General features: G+C 45.0%; 1 protein-coding gene across 1 annotated transcript in view; it reads right to left on the bottom strand.

Moving 5' to 3' along the window:
• The window catches only part of LOC126356026 (arylsulfatase B-like), a 100,470-nt gene that overhangs the window by 3,003 nt on the left and 79,887 nt on the right, over nt 1-17,580 (bottom strand). The window contains 3 exon segments of the mRNA XM_050006680.1: nt 2,655-2,813; nt 3,112-3,247; nt 9,034-9,194. Of these exon segments, the coding sequence (XP_049862637.1) occupies nt 2,655-2,813; nt 3,112-3,247; nt 9,034-9,194 (456 nt within the window).

Raw genomic sequence — 17,580 nt, 5'->3', positions numbered from 1 at the left:
TTGTCGAAGACTCTCATTGTTTGGAAAGATATTAATACACCTAGGAGTTGTCAGTTGCCAGTTCAGTTCAGTTCGGATATGCAGTGCGGTTAGCTCGGAGAGTCAGTTGTTGAGTCAGTGAAGTCTGTCAGTTCTGTTTGTAAATAAATGTCTGTAATGAAGAATTACTTGTTGTCGTCAATATGAACTCAAGACCCTTTGCACGAAGCAGACACCTCCTAATGCAACGTTTTAATTTGGTGTTGAGGAGCTGAAATGTTATAATTTTGTGCAGAAAGTCCTGGGACGTTATAATTTGGTTGAGGAAGCTGGGATGTTATAAGCGGTATGAGCCATTTGCACGAAAAACTACGGGTCTTACCGTGAGAGAAATTTGACTATCTAACAGAGGAGTTTTGATAACGTGAAGAAACAAAAATCGATATAAATGGACCAAATACCCAGATTGCAGTCCTGTGAATAATTTCCATATTTTCTTTTGCATAAAATAATTTTGCTATCTGAACAACAAACTACAAAACTACAGTGTGAAGAAGTACAAGTAAAGTTACATGATGGTCGTTTCAACAACAACCAGCCCTCGACTTTCTGAACCAACTTGCACGCCTATGTTTCAGTATGTGTGGCAAAAGGATTGCAATGACTATGACATTCCAATATTGTGTTTGAAATTGTGATTAGTGTGGCGTTTGGTACTGAAATAGTGCTACGCATAAGCGGTGCTCAATGTGAAAAAAATGGCTTTTACGAAATATGCGTTTTGTTGTTTCCTTCTTTGCTTCGACCAGTTCATCGCAATCGCACAGCTGCACTTTTAGCTCTGAATAGCCATGAAGCGCAATGATTTCGGTGTAAAGAGTCTCTCGTTCAGATAACGTAACTTTTTTAAGCAGAGGGAAATACGAGACTAAGAAGGACTTGAAATGTGTATGATTTTGGTCTTATTATATCGATATTATGTTCCTCCGCTCTACCAAGATTATTCTATTATACCTTGGATAGAAGATCATTCAAATATCTCTCGTGGTAAGACGTGTAGTTTTACAAGCGAATGCCTCATACCACTGTTTTTGGGATAGGGCGATGTATACTTCAAGAACATTTTCGTGCGGTTCTGAGCAATCGAGGTCACGTATAGCCTTTCTCAGAGAGAAAATTCACACACCAAAGAAGAGGCGGCACAAAAGAATGATACAAATAGGACGGAAATCGGTAGAGACAAATGATTATAATATCAGGAACGCTCAACGATTTATTGAGGAGAAAGAGCTTCACAAATGCCAAGTCAGTAACGCGTTGGTCGACGTATGTCCATTACGTAAGTAGTATTAGGATTGGTATTGACAGGCAGTTCTTCGGCTTGGCATTGACTGACGGAGTTCTTGGATATCCCCAGATATCGTACCAAATCAAGTCTAATTGGCACGTTAGATCCTCGAAATCCCGAGCTGTTTGAAGCGGCCCTGCTTATAACACTCCAAACGTTCTGAACTGGGGAGCGATTCGGCGACCTTGATGGCCAAGGTCCACCAAGAGAAGCATTACAAACTTTCGACGTGTGCAAGCGGACATTATCTTGCTGAAATGCAGGCCCAGTATGACATTCCTTGAAGGGACACGAAAGGGGGCAGAGAATATCGTCAATGTACCGTTGTGCTGTAACAGTGCCGCAGGTGACAACCAAAGGGGTCTTATTATCAAATCACGTACACCAGACACACTCATGATTCTCGGGCCATATGGTGGACGAAAGTCCGGTTCGTGACCCACAGCTGTCCAGGGCGTTTCCATAAGCGTCTACGCTCCTGAATCTGATTGACTGAAGCAAAACTGCCTTCAGTGATGAGTCCCACATCGACCAGAGCACTGATGACCGGCGAAGACCTGTCTGAGGAAGGGCTAGACAGCAGTGGAGTTCCAACCTGACTCTTGGCCCCCATACTGCTGGACACAAGGGGGTGGTGGTCAGGAATGCCATTTAATTTGATACCAGGACCCATTTGGTTTTCATCCACCTCACCCTTACTGCACAGCTATACGTCGACAGTATTCCGTGCACCGTTTTGTTACCCTTCACGGTAACCCATCCTGGAATTATATTTCAGCAAGATAATTCCTGCCGGCAGACACCTTCTCTTCGTGTTGTCAAAATCTACCTTGTTTAACAAGGTCGCCAGTTGAGAACGATTATGGGCAGTCGCGTCAAGCAACGCAGAATTTTAATGAGCTAAAGCGTCAATTGGACAGATTTTGGCACGAGGTCCCCCAGGGGGACTCAAATCAACTCTATTATCAGTCATGGCCGAGCCAAGTAACTGCTTGCATAAAGGCCTGGTGTGAACCAACTTATTGACTTGCTCAGTTTGTGAATCCCTGTCCCTTGAAGTAATCATTAAACTGTAATCTTTTTATGCCTGCAGATGTACATCACATCTACAGATTCCTGTCCCGCTCGGATAATTCCTTTGTGGGTGGCGATTTTGAAGTGGCATAAACACTAAACTAACACCAAGCTGCTTCTTCCTTCTGTCACTCAGAAATTTACGTGATCGCTATTTGTGGAAGATCGGTCGTGTGGTGAAAACGCAACAGTTATGGGAGCAATCCACCACCACCAACAAATGACCAGCTGTCTGTTCACCTTCTCTTCTCACCTTTGACGAGCTTCCAGGCGCCAACCCTGATGGCAGCCGTCCCGTCGTCGTCGTTGCGGTTGATCAGGACCTCAGTGCGTGGCCAGTCGCTGGCAGTGACAAGCGCATCCCATGTGTTCATTCCGTCCAGATCCGAAGGGATCTCCGTCAGGTTTCCCCCTGAGCATCAAGATACTTCATCAGGAGAGCACTCTGTACAAGACTGACACAGCAACCGGGCTAGAATATATTTCCTATATCTCGCATCATCCACACCTAGGGCAGCTTACGTACATTGGTTTCTCTATCTTTAGGTGCATGAAATAATTTAAGGGACAGGTTAGTTTTGATCACCCTTATAGATCTCGGATATCTTACGTAATTTTGCCTCTGCACTTACGAACGAAAGTAAACAATCTTCTACTGTAGCACGTGTTGGAGGTGTGTTGCTGAACTACTTGCCGTGTGGCGCACTCACCAGCAGCAGCGTAGAGCGTGGGCAGCCAGTCGCTGATGTGCATCAGCTGGTTGGACACCCTGGGCGCGCTCCGCAGCAGTGGACTCCACACGAGGGCCGCCCCCCGGACGCCACCCTCCCACAGGGAACCCTTTAACTGAGACAAAAGGACACAAAACACAGCACTGCATCTCACTGTCATAACTGAGTACTGAAGTAGATATGTAGATACATCGGTGAGCTAAAAATATATGAGCACAAGCAGTACAGCGTATTGGTTTACCACTGGGAAGCAAAGTCGAAGCAATTCTGCGTTTCATTGAGTCAACAAGTCCTTGGCAGGTTTTCGAATGCATCTGACAACAGGCGCAATGCACAAATCGCGCCACTCCCGAAATTTTTGGTCCGGATGTTTGCAGTCGCGCAAAGCCTTGCAGACAAACAAAAACTAAACGAAGCGGAATGTACTATGAGGAGGGCTATGCGAGAGACGTTCAACGAATTCTAAAGTAAAGTTCTGTGCACTGACTTGGCAGAAACTCCTAAGAAATTTTGGCCTTATGTCAAAGCGGTAGGTGGATCCAAACAAAACGTCCAGACACTATGTGACCAAAATGTTACTGAAACAGAGGATGACAAAGGCCGAAATGCTAAATGTCTTCTTCCAAAGCTGTTTCACAGAGTAAGACTGGCCAGTAGTTCCTTCTCTAGATTGTCGCATAGATGACAAAATGGTAGACATCGAAATAGATGACAGATGGATAGAAAAACAATCAAAATCGCTGAAAAGAGGAAAGGCCGCTGGACCTGTTGGAACACCAGTTCGATTTTACACAGAGTACGCGAAGGAACTTGCCCCCCTTCTTGCAGTGGTGTACCATAGGTCTCTAGAAGAGCGTAGCGTTCCAAAAGATTGAAAAAGGACACAGATAATACCCATTTTCAAAAAGGGACGTCGAACAGATGTACAGAACTATAGACCTATATCTCTGACGTCGATCAGTTGTAGAATTTTGGAACACGTATTACGTTCGAGTATTATGATTTTTCTGGAGACTAGAAATCGAATCTGTAGGAATCAACATGAGTTTCGAAAAATACAGTCGTGTTAAACCTAGCTCGCGCTATTCGTCCACGAGACTCAGAGGGCCATAGACACGGGTTCACAGGCAGATGCAGTGACTTCCGCAAGGCAGTTGATACAGTTCCCCATAGTTGTTTAATGAACAAAGTAAGAGCATATGGACTATCATACCAACTGTGTGATTCGATTAAAGAGTTCCAAGATAACAGAACGCAGCATGTCACTCTAAATAGAGAGAAGTCTTCCGAAGGAAGAGTGATTTCAGGTGTGCCGCAGGGGAGTTTCCTAGGAGCATATCTATTCACAATATAAATAAACGACCTTGTGGATAACATCACAGGTTCACTGAGGCTTTTTGCGGATGATGCTGTAGTATAACGAGAGGTTGTAACAATGGAAAATTGTACTGCAGTGCAGGAGGATCTGCAACGAATTGACGAATGGCTATTGAACCTCAATGTAGACAAGTCTAAAGTGCTGCGAATACATAGAAAGAGAGATGCTTTATCATTTAGCGACAATATAGCAGATCAGCAACTGAAGCAGTTAATTCCATAAATTATCTGGGATTATATGGGAGTAGGCATTAGGAGTGATTTAAAATGGAAAGACCATATAAAATTAATCGTCGGTAAAGCAGATGCCAGACTGAGATTCATTGGAAGAATCCTAAGGAAATGCAGCCCGAAAACAAAGGAAGTAGGTTACAGTACACTTGTTCTCCCACTGCAGGAATATTGCTCACCGGTGCGGGATCCGTACCAGATAGGGTTGATAGAAGAGATAGAGAAGATCCAACGGAGAGCAGCGCACTTCGTAACAGTATCATTTAGTAATAGCGAAAGCGTTACCGAGATGATAGATTTACTCCAGTGGAAGACTCTGTAAAAGAGACGCCCAGTTGCTCGGTACGGGGTTTCGTTTCGAGAACATACCTTCACCGAGGAGTCAAGCAGTATGTTGCTCCCTCCTACGTATATCTCGCGAAGAGACAATGAGGATAAAATCAGAGAGATTTGAGCCCAGACAGAGGCATACCGATAATCTTTCTTTCCACGAACAATACGAGACTGGAATAAAAGGGGGAACCGATATAGGTACTCAAGGTACCCTCCGCCACACACCGTCAGGTGGCTTGCCTGGTTCAGACCAGATGAGTCAGGTGGCGAAGAAATAGATCTGAGCACACTAGCATGCTCCTCGAACCACCGCAGTACGATTCTACCATTCTGACACGGACAGCCATACTAGTCTAATAGATGCCATCACCGTCGGAGAAACCACCGAGGATGAAGAAATGCAGGTGGTTCGCAGCAGCCTTCCGGCAGTCCACAGCCGTGGTGGTGCCATCAGTTACAACCGTAAGATCAATGGAGGCCCAAGTGGAAGGTCGACACCCGAGAGCTGCACCTTTCGATCAGAGGTTCGCTTGGAGAACGGCATACCTGACCGCAACATTCGATACGGTGTAACAATAAACGTGATTCATTGGGACAGACGACATGATTACGTGTATCCAAGGCAGAATATCTTTGACCCTGGGCGAAGTGCAATTGTAATTTTACGGTGATGTTACGTCAGTATGGGAATTCACAGTCGCTGTACAGATTGTTCAGATACACTTCAGCCTACAACAGCAATCCATGTTACTTCCGCCACAGGTCGCGACTTATCCTGCTCTGCTGAGCGAGCAAGCTTCCGATCCGTACGTTCTGTGATCAGTCGTGGACGTTCAATAATTTGTCCCCTGCTGGTGGTTTCACTGCCCATCAGTCGCTTTTCACGTCAGTAGTACGCGAACACCCGAGCTCCTGCGGTCTTAGAGTAAGCTCTTTTCCGAGCCCTGGGTCGTCACGATCTGCCCCTTGTCAAAGTCGGTTATGTTAGCGGATTTTCACATTTACAGCTTGTGTGGTAGTTAGAATAACTTATCATTTCCTTCCCTTGTGTCCTCACCGCCATCACCATGGCCATGGCCAGGGGTCAGAATTCCAGGTGGTTACAACTAAATTGCAGCTCTCACGATGTTGCGATATGGGCTGCAAAGCTTAACAGATACGCCTATGCATTAATGGGGATACGAACTCCGCTGCAAAACAACTTAGTTCCAAATTTTGCCAGCAGGTTCAAATCTGGCGCTGTAAACTGTTTGTATGAGGTTATACGAGTAATATCCACGCTGTCATCTGACACGCCATAACGTAAGTGAACACCATGACTGTCGAGAAGAGAGAGAGTGGGCTTTTAATGAAGCTGTTTTATGTGAACGGCAGCAATTACAGTGCTGCACTGAGAAAGCATCGCCGACTGAAAATCTGAGGAGAGACCGGGTGACATTAAATGGTTTAAACAAAATGACAATTAAACTAGAAAACAGGTCTGAACTTAGTGAGGTACCTGGAAGAGTAAGGGTTCATATCCCGGTGAAAGCTGTTGGTGACGTTGATGTTGCTGTAACTAACAATGCAGCATGTGCCCTGGTAATTCCGACAATTGACCATAGTCAACAATACGGAAAATTTTGCTGTCTGTTTTACACTGGTAGCTCTACAAGATCCAGAAGGTGCAGCAACTGAAACTTCGTAGCAACGTTTTGAATTTCCTCTTCGCTTTTTGACATGGATCGAAGATGATGACACTCGGCCGGGTAATAATGCATGTAATGACCCCGAGGCACCTTTTACGCTAGACAGTGTGGTGAATGCACAGAATTGCCGAATCTGGGGTATTGTTAAATCGCATAACGTGCACAAGAGCCATATGTCACAGTGTGGGTCCACAGGTATCTCTATTATCAGTGTTGTTCTTTGAAGTAAATACACCCAGAGAGACTGTCAGTTGTACAGTGACGCCTGTATGTCGTCGAGACCTGCTTGTACAGCATAAAATTCCTTCTTTGGGAGAAAGCAACTGTGTGGAAACCACTATTTTCATGAAACATGAGGCAACACCCCGTGTCGATGCCCCCGTTACAGATCTGCTTGAAGCAGCTTTCCATGAACTTGGTATATGAGGAGGTTTTATCAGATGCACGGCTTGCTACATCACCTGATCTGTATCCACGTGGCTTTTGGCTCTGAAGATACGTGAAACAGGGACACGTTCGGTCTCTACCTGATGATGATGATGATGATTATGATGTTTGGTTCGGTTTATGGGGCGATCAACTCCGCGGTTACCAGCTTCCGTACAAATTCCCAACTTTGCTCAATCCATTCTCGCCACTTTCATGAAGATAAAATGATGAGGACAACAGAAACGCCCAGTTATTTCGAGTCTCTACCTGATCTGAAGCCCAATATAGAGTAACAGGTTACTCGTGCGAGGAACTTTTGATGCCGTCGCTGTACAGATGCACCATCTCGTCGACGTCTCCGGTGCCCATATTGAACCAACTGTGTAAGAGGTGGTTAATAATAAAATCAATATTATGCCTTTCTGTCTTGTTTGATTTTTCTGTCCACGTCCCGTTTTTTCCTTCTCATATTGAAGCATTTGTGTATCTCTTTCTTTCATTCACAGCGCCAGATTTTCAGCTTTTAGTCAAAATTGGAACTAACATTTTTTACAGCGTAAATCTGTTACGCATTAACGCATTAGACTAATAATATAATTTCGCCGCCATGTGCTAATTACAGGCGATACTGGACCTCTGTGAGTAGCTGCACTTTAATTACAATCACCTGGAATAAGGGGCGATCAAAAACAATCCGTGTGACGGCGTTGCTGCAGCGTATATACAACGTTGCACGACTTCGATGCTGATGTAGACAAGGGATTAGAGTGGCATTATTGTCTTTCCGACGGGCCTGCAATGAATGCGGAAACGTGAACTACGGTGACGTCATTACCATACCCATCCAAACAGGACCAAAGTGTCCTTTTTCTTTTCTTGGTTGCCAAATGACAAACACTGCTAGACAACCATCGAAAAGTTAAGTATCTACTTAGGGCAGCACGTCCTTAGAAAACGACCGTTGCGGAATGCGGTGCCAAGTTCCGTGCTCCTGCTTCGCGATAACGAACGACCCACCATCGCAGAGGTTACACCAGCTCAAATGGCAGCATCCGCTAACGCTTCGGTTCATACATTCGGAATTGGAAAATTAAGAAATTGTCTTTGCTAATGAGATAGGAAGAAACAATGCAAATGTTATCGAGAGTGACTTCCCTCAATACGTCATGTTAAATCCTAGACTATATAAACGGTAAACATTCCTACGTCTACACCTAACTTTACATGATTACTCTGCAATTCACACTTAAGTGCCGGGCGAAGGGTTCATCGAAACACATTTAAGCTACTTCTCTGCCATTCCACTCTCGAACAGCCCGGAGGAAAAACGAAAACTTTTTCCGTGAGAGCTCTGATTTCTCTTATCTTATTATTATGACCATTTCTCTCCCTACGTAGGTGGGTGGTAACAAAATATTTTCACACTCTGAGCAGAAAGATTATGATTAAAATTTCATTAGAATGTCCCGCGGATTAAAAAACGCATTTGCTTTAATGATTGCCAACCCAATTCGTGTATCATATCCGTGGCTTTCTCTCATCTATTTCGCGATAATGCAAAACCAGCCGTCCTTTGACAATTTTCGAAGTCCTAGGTCGGTCCTAACTGATGCGGATGCCACACCTCGCGGCAGTACTCCAGAAGAGGATGAACAGGCGTGGTGTAAGCAATCTATTTAGTGGATCTGTTGCATTTTCTATGTGTACTGCCAGATACCGCAGGTAAAGGAACAAAACAGAAATTAAACTGCTGTATGATCGAGAGTGGTCTGTTAGTTTCAAAACAATAACAATAAATTAGATTTCGTAATTATCTGTCATAACTGCAGTAACATTAACTCACCCCTCTGTGTGGGTAGTTGGAGCTCCAGTTGGGCTGATCCATCCCATCAGACGGCGCTCCATTGTCTGACACAAAAACGATGATGGAGTTCTCCAGCATCCCGCGTTTCTCCAGCGCCGCCACCACGCGACCCACGGACTCATCCAGCTTCCAGAGCACACCTACGGACATGCGAGCGAAAGGCATCAGTGTGCACCTGTGTGAGCACACTCTGTATTAAACAGACGTCTCCGCACGTCACAACTAGCGCACCTGCCGACATCACTTTACACGGCTGGCCGATCAGTTTTATGGCACATCGGGTCAGCAGAATTCGAATAGGTTATAAAGGTAAACGCTCAAATATTTGTGGATTGCGGTATATTCCACAAGAGTTCCAAGTGTCTAGATCCACTGGCAGCAACTATCGTTTGCTCGAATCGCCAATGAAATGTTGAATTCATGATTGGTTAAATATAGCCTGCTACTACCAATCCCTTGTTTATTTTTTATACTAGCAGAGACTTTCGGCCGTAGGACATTTTTAAGTTATTAGACGCAATTATTGGTTGAGCTACTGGTTATTTAGAGCTGATTCGTAAATAAAATCTGCTACAGATAATTTTTTTTCGGATCATGCGATGAACGATTACTTCAGCAGGAATGGAAACTACACTCATGCTCATAAATTAAGGATAATGCTGGTACATGGTGAAACAACGCTCTGGTTGGCGGTTTGCGGGTTTAAATCTTCTCGTGATATGACCATGGGGTGCAAATGATCTGCTGTCGTGGCGCTGGCAGCAGTCCACATACGCAGAGGTGTGTTGGTGCATGTCAAAATACGGTGCAGCGAGTAAGTGTGCAGACGTTTTCAGACTTCCTAATGGTGACTGTGTGTTGAAAATGGCTAAAAGAACACACATTGATGACGTTATGAGGGGTGGAATACAAGGGCGACTGGAGGCTGGTCAAACACAGCAGGTCGTAGTACGGGCCCTCCGTGTGTTACAAAGTGTGATCTTAAGATTGTGACAACATGTTTAGGAGCTAGAGAAAGGGGCGTCCTCAGTATACCACACCACAGGAAGACCGATATCTCACAATCAGTGCCCGCAGACGGCCACGGAGTACTGCGGGTAGCCTTGCTCGGGACCCTACCGCAGCCACTGGAACAGTTGTCTCCAGACACACAGTCTACAGATGACTGAACAGACATGGTTTATTCACCTGGAGGCCTGCAAGGTGCAGTCTACTGACCCTTGGTCACAGGAGAGCCCGTAAAGCATGGTGTCAAGAACACAGTACGTGGTCACTGGAAGAGTGATCCCACGTTATGTTCACGGACGAGTGCAGGTAAGTCTAAACAGTGATTCTCGCCAGGTTTTCATCTGGGAAGAACCAGGAGCCAGATACCAACCCCTTAACGTCCTTGAAAGGGACTTGTATGGAGGTCGTGGTTTGATGGGGTGGGGTGGGATTATGACTGGTGCACGTGCGCCTCGCATGTCTGTGACAGAGGAACTGTAAAAGTTCAGGTGCATCGGGACGTCATTTTGCACCAGTATGTCCACCTTTCAAGGGGTTCAGTGGGTCCCACCTACCTCCTGATGGATGAAAATGCACGGTCCCACCGAGCTGCAATCATGGAGGAAAACAGAAGGCATCATTGAAACAGAAGACATCAAACGAATGGAGCAGCTTGCCTATTCTACAGACCTAAACAACATAGAGCAGGTCTGGGCTACTCTCGGTCGACGTATCGCTGCACGTCTTCAAACCCCTAAGACGCTTCAGGAGCTCCTACAGGCACTGGTGCAAGAATGGGAGGCTATACCGCAGCAGCTGCTCGACCACCTGACCCAGAGTATGCCAACTCGTTGTGCGGCCTGTGTACGTGTGCACGGTGATCATATCTCATACTGATTTAGGGGTACATGCGCAGGAAACAGTGGCGTTTTGTAGCACATGGGCCGACCGGTGTGGCCGAGCGGTTGTAGGAGCTACAGTCGGGAACCGCGCGGCCGCTACGGTAGCAGGTTCGAATCCTGCCTCGGGCCTGGATTTGTGTGACGTCCGTAGGTTGGTTAGGTTTAAGTAGTTCTAAGTTACTGATGACCTCAGAAGTTAAGTCCCACAGTGCTCAGAGCTATTTGAACTATTTTGTAGCACATGTGTTTCGGGACGGTTTTCTTAACTTATCATCAATACCGTGGACTTACAGATCCGCGTCGTGTATGATCCCTATGTGCCTATGCTATTAGCACCAGTTTTGTGCAGTGCCACGTTGTGTGGCAGCACATTATGCAACTATACTTAATTTACGATCATGAGTTCACATTATCGCAAGAATGGTGTGTTTCTTTGCCATTAGTGCTTCTGAGACAACGTTAATAACATAGTGAAATTGTGTCGCCATAGTAATTCTATTTATAATAACTGTTGGTGATCTTCGAATTGCACAACATGCTGCAACATTTCCAGTTAATCAGCACTGGAGAGTATGTCGTGTTATGTAATCAGGTGCTGACCAATATCAAGGACATAGAAATTAACACTTCTAGTGGTACAAATTTAGAGTCCAACAACGGAAAATAAATGGAAGTTCAGCACTTCTGTACCGGATGATCATAATTAAACTTTCCACATTTAGCAAGTTGTAACAGGGAAATTAACTATCGTGCGAGCATCAAACATGGTGGCAGTAGCGTCCGTGCGTCACAGCGCCACCGTCCAGTGCCGACTGTGACCACCTGCTGCCGTCATCACTTATCTCACACACCCGACCCGTCGCAGTGCACTTGTTAACGTGTCAACATGAGCTTGGACAGAAGGAGCAGGGCAACATTGGTGAACCTATATTATCAAAACAACAGTAATGCTACTTCAAGAGTATCGTCTGCTGTGCGGAGCATGATGAAGAATTTCGAATCAACTGGAGAACTGGCCGTGGCTCCGGGAGGAGGCCGACGATCGGTTGCACCACAGGTGGTGGATGTAATCGCTGTCGCTATGGCAAACAACGCTGCGCCAAATTTCCGATCGCCAAGCAATGTGCGTGATGTGTCACGACAATTGAACATGTCGTGGTCACCTGTACGGTAGGCGCTCCGAACCATTCTCAAATGGTATTCGTACAAGATCCATACCCTACAGCAGCTTGCACCACAGGACGAACAACGACGTGTTGACTTCGCTCTCCATTTTTTCGCCAGGATTGAAGTTGACGAAGGGTGGTCCTGGACATACGAAACTCAGTTTTCTCTCAAGGGTGAGCTGAACATACAGAATTGGCGAGTGTGGTTATCTTCACCTCCAGTCACTGTGCATGAAGTTCCTCCGTATAGTGAACGTGTCACCGTAGGGTGTGGCTTTACGGCTACCTTTATCAATGGCCCATTCTTTTCTGAGCAGGTTGTCGCTCAAGGACCAAAGATGTGCAGTGTCACTAACCAGCATTACTGCGATGCGGTTCGCCGGCATGTCATACACGCCCTACAGGAGAGATACGCATTGAACTCAACAGTTTTCATGCAAGATGGGGCTCCAGCGCACATCACTCGTGATGTTCACCTGCTTCTCTGAAACGCATTTCCAAACGATCGAATTATCAACCGATCGTTTCCAAATACTTGACCAGCACGATCACCTGCTCTCACTACCTGTGATTTCTGATTGTAGGGCTGCCTATAGGACAGGGTTCACCAGGAGAACATCCGTACATGTGCTGATATGAAGCGCAGCATATAAAGAGAGATAGCGAGCATACCTAAGGACATGCTTCGTTCTGCTGTGTAGAATACAATCCGGTAATTTCAATCTCTTCAGGACAATCATGGTCGCCATATTGAGCCCCTTTTACAGCAGTAATGGTGCCGGTATGTGATGAGATGATGTAACCTAGCAGCACATTAAGTTTTCCAATTGATTCTTCATTACAGCCGTCCGCTGTGGCCGAGTGGTTCTAGGCGCTTCAGTCCGGAACCGCGCTGCTGCGACGGTAGCAGGTTCGAATCCTGCCTCGGCTATAGATGTGTGTGATGTCCTTAGGTAAGTTAGGTTCAAGTAGTTCTACGTCTAGGGGACTGATGACCTCAGATGTTAAGTACCATAGTGCTTAGAGCCATTTGACCATTCTGCATTACTTCTCTTCACCAGTTCTTGACATTAACGCTTAAAAGTTTGACCCTCGTGGGGTAATTAGTTTCCGTGTTATAACGTGTTAAATAGGGAAAGTTCAATTATAACCACCCACTAGATGAAGGTTAGTGGCACTCGGGCTTAAAACTTTGATAGTCTTCGTGGCTCAATATCACCCTCTTTCCATTTGAACAAGTATTGTTCGAGCCCGTACATCACCACCTATATAAAAATTTTCTTTGTTCTCTCGTACCACGGCCTCTAAATTCATTCCGTGCTTTCTCGAAATTTTTCCGACTATTTTTGGGCTGTTCGGAAAATTTGTGTTTCAGCAGTGTGGGACCATCGTGTGTTTTTCGTGTTTCATCCATATTCTGGACATGTATTCATTTGCGTTTGTTGGATAAGTCAGGTTATTGAATTGTGTTCAACACAGTTGGGAATGATATTGTTTGCGCTATAACGAACAGAAGGGACTTGTGTTAATTCTTTAACAGTCAAAAACGATTTATTTTGCGTATCAGCGCTTACGGTATCCGCCAGTCAATAGTGGCTGTGATATTTATTTAAATACACAACTACTTTATGAAACTGTGTCTCACCAACATCAGTTTGTTGTAGCTTTCCCCATCACCTTGACTCCATTCAGGTACCGTGAAGTTCCAGGCAACTGTGTTCTACAACTTTACCTTCTGAAATGTCATCGACGAATGCGTCCTCCCTCCTAGACAACAAATGGCCGAAAGCAGTAATTGTGGTCGCGCTTTAGATCAGTCTGTGGTGCCAGAGACGTACTTCAGAAACATTTTATTTTGACAGTCGTATGGACTCAACTGCCACTATTGTCTTAATTTATCTCATGACACAAAGACAATGATAACAGGAAAGAATGTAGCTTCGGATCCATACAAATTACAAATTTTAAGAGTGTGGGACACGTTATGACTGCACATAATACTAGTCAGGGTATTTAATCATACAACCAATTACAGGAGGTTTAGTGTAGCAAAGGAAATGTGTTGTAAGGAAACACTTTACACATGCGCTGAATGTAACTTAAAGTGACAAGAGAAATAACTGACTTGTCGATGAGTGTTGCTTTTGTTAGAAATAAAGAATGCAGTCAACAGCATCACAGCGTGGGAGTTGTTAGATGTCTGTAGATCAACAATTCCGTCTAGTCCTTTCTACTCTCGAATTTTTGTAGTAGTGTAATAATTAAAAAGAAAAACTTCGTGTTCTCTCTTACGGCAGGTCTTCTCATGGGGGCACGCCTCGTCAGAGAAGTGCACCACATAAGCGTCTAGGGAAGTGATTGCAGTGGTGGTTTCCCGTTGCCTTCCACTGATGATGATGAAATGATAATGTGGACAACACAGCACCCAGTCCATGAGCGGAGAAAATCTCCGGCCCAGCTGGGAATCGAACTCGTGCCCCTTGGTGTGACAGAAAGCGGCGCTGACCACTCAGCTATCGGGGCGAACAGTCTAATAATTATGTACGGGAAAAAAAAAACACCTTTCGAATGATACGGAAATCGATATATGTGATGTAAATGTGTAGACAAACAAATAATTACAATTTAAGAAAAAAATGGCGATTTTTTCAGGATGAAGAACTTCTTAAACTGAGCAAGTCTTTAACGCGTTGGTCCACTTCTGACAACATAAAAGGCAGTTACTCGCCTTGGCACTGATTGACAGAGTTGCTGGATGTCCTGCTACGGGATACAGTGCCACAATCTGTCCATGTGGTGCCTTACGTCGCCATAGTCCGGAGTTGGTAGGAAACGTTCTCCAATCGTTCTCAACTGGGGAGAGATCCAGTCACCTTTCTGACCAAGGTAGGGTTCGGCAAGGCCGAACACAAGCAATATCTTTCTGAACTGTAAGCCCACGATGTCTTTCAAGGAACAGCAATAAAACGGAATGTAGAATATCGTCGACGTACCGCTGTGCTGTAAGAGTGTTGAAGATGGCAGCCGAAGGGCTGCTGGTATGTTGCGAAGCGGCACTCTACATCATCACACGCAGCTGTCGGGCCGCATGGCGGCGTACAGTCAGCTTGGTATTCCACCACTGTCTGGGGCGTATCCAGGCACGCCATCGGCCTTTAATCTCATTGGCTGTAGTCGGTTTGCGTTCAGTGATGTGTCCGCCTTCGAACTCAATCAGGATGACCAGCGAAAATGTGCCATGAGACGTCCCAGATTGCGGTGGGATTCGAAGTTGACCGTCGCCCACCATACGGCCCAACAAACATCAGTGATGGTTTGGGCTGCCATCTCACTTCATAGCAGGACCCCTTTGGTTGTCAACCTAGGCACCCTTGCAGCTCAGCGGTATTCCAACGATATTCTACGTCCCGTTTGACTGCCCTCCACCCCCTTCTGTTCAGCAGCTCCTCATTAGTTACACGATCTACCCACTGCATCACATTTAAAAAACTTTTTTCTTGTCTAAACTGTGTATGATCCACGTTTCACTTCCATACAAGTGTGCTCTCCAGACAAACACACTCCGAAAAGACTCACTAACATTTAGATCAATATTCGATGTCAAACGACTTTCTTTCTTCTGGGACGCTTTTCTTGCCTTTACCAGTCTACGTTTTAAACCCTCTCACTTCGGCCATCGTCACTTTCCTGCCGAAATGGCAAACCTCAGCCACTTCTTTAAGTGCCTCCTTTCCTCATCTACTTCCCTCAGCATCGTCAGATTCCATTCGAATACATTCCTTACCTTTGTATAGCTTTTGTTGACGTTCATCTTATATCCTTCTTTCATTACACTGTTCATTTCATTCAGTTGCTCTTGCAATACTTCTGACGGAAGTACAATGTCATCGTGGAATCTCATTCCCTATATTTCTTCTCCATGAACTTTACTCCCTTCTCAAATTTTAAAAAAATTCAGTGGAAACGATTAAATAAACTCTAGTGATCGTTTGGTAACAGCAAATATGCACACGAAATGTTCACAACGTCCAAGGTAAGATACGTACAATCGGAATCTTAATATACATAGTTCTTGTAAGACATTGAAGGGTATCAGACGGATGCCATATTCCTTGACTTCCTGAAAGCGTTTGACTCGGTGCCCCCCTGCAGATTCCTAACTAAGTTACGAGCATATGGGATTGGTTCCCAAGTATGTGAGTGGCTCGAAGACTTCTTAAGTAATAGAACCCAGTACGTTGTCCTAGATGGTGAGTGTTCATCGGAGGTGAGGCTATCATCAGGAGCGCCTCAGGGAAGTGTGGTAGGTCAACTGTTGTTTTCTATCTACATAAATGATCTATTGGATAGGGTGGATAGCGATGTGCGGTTGTTTGTTGATGATACTCTGGTGTACGGCAAAATGTCATCGCTGAGTGACTGTAGGAGGATACAAGATGACTTGGACAGCATTTGTGATTGGCGTAAAGAATGGCAGCTAACTCTAAATACAGATAAATGTAAATTAATGCAGATGAATAGGAAAAAGAATCCTGTAATGTTTGAATACTGCATTAATAGTGTAGCACTTGACACAGTCACGTCGATTAAATATTTGGGCGTAACACTGCAGAGCGATATGAATTGGGACAAGCATGTAATGGCAGTCGTGGGGAAGGCGGATAGTCGTCTTCGGTTCATTGGTAGAATTTTGGGAAGATGTGGTTCACTTGTAAAGGAGATCGCTTATAAAACACTAACACGATCTATTCTTGAGTACTGCTCGATTGTTTGGGATGCCTGTCAGGTCGGATTGAGGGAGGACATTGAAGCAATTCATAGGCGGGCAGCTAGGTTTGTTACTGGTAGGTTTGATTATCACGCGAGTGTTACGGAAATGCTTCAGGAACTCGGATGGGTGTCTTTAGAGGAAAGAAGGTGTTCTTTTCGTGAATCGCTACTGAGGAAATTTAGAGAACCAGCATTTGAGGCTGACAGCTGTACAGTTTTGCTGCCGCCAGCGTACGTTTCGCGGAAAGACCACAAAGATAAGATAAGAGAGATTAGGGCTCGTACAGTGGCATATAGGCAGTCATATTTCCTTCGTTCTGTTTGGGAGTGGAACAGTGAGAGAAGGTGGTAGTGGTGGTACAAGATACCGCCCGACACACACCGTATAGTGGAAGCGGAGTATGTATGTAGATGTAGATGTAGACAATGTTTACAGTCCTTGATTTAGTTGTGACATGATTTGAACTTGATTTGTGCTATCCTGCAAAGGTAAATTTACGTATAAGACAATGTTTCCCGCTATCTCATATGAACCTTCATTGGTTAGTGATAACCTTCACAGATAAAAACTTTCCTTAAAGATATGAAAAGTGCAAGGAGTTGCTGGAGGAAATAAAAATATACACGCCCACATCAAGTCCACTATGCAGGTAGAGACGAAAGGTGCCTTTCCCTTCTCTGTCGTCCTTGGCCACCGAAAA

This window comes from Schistocerca gregaria, chromosome 3, assembly GCF_023897955.1.
Source record: "Schistocerca gregaria isolate iqSchGreg1 chromosome 3, iqSchGreg1.2, whole genome shotgun sequence".
NCBI classification, from domain to species: Eukaryota; Metazoa; Arthropoda; class Insecta; order Orthoptera; family Acrididae; genus Schistocerca; species Schistocerca gregaria.
Note: the sequence above shows the minus strand (reverse complement) of the source record. Positions and strands in the feature narration are given on the sequence as shown.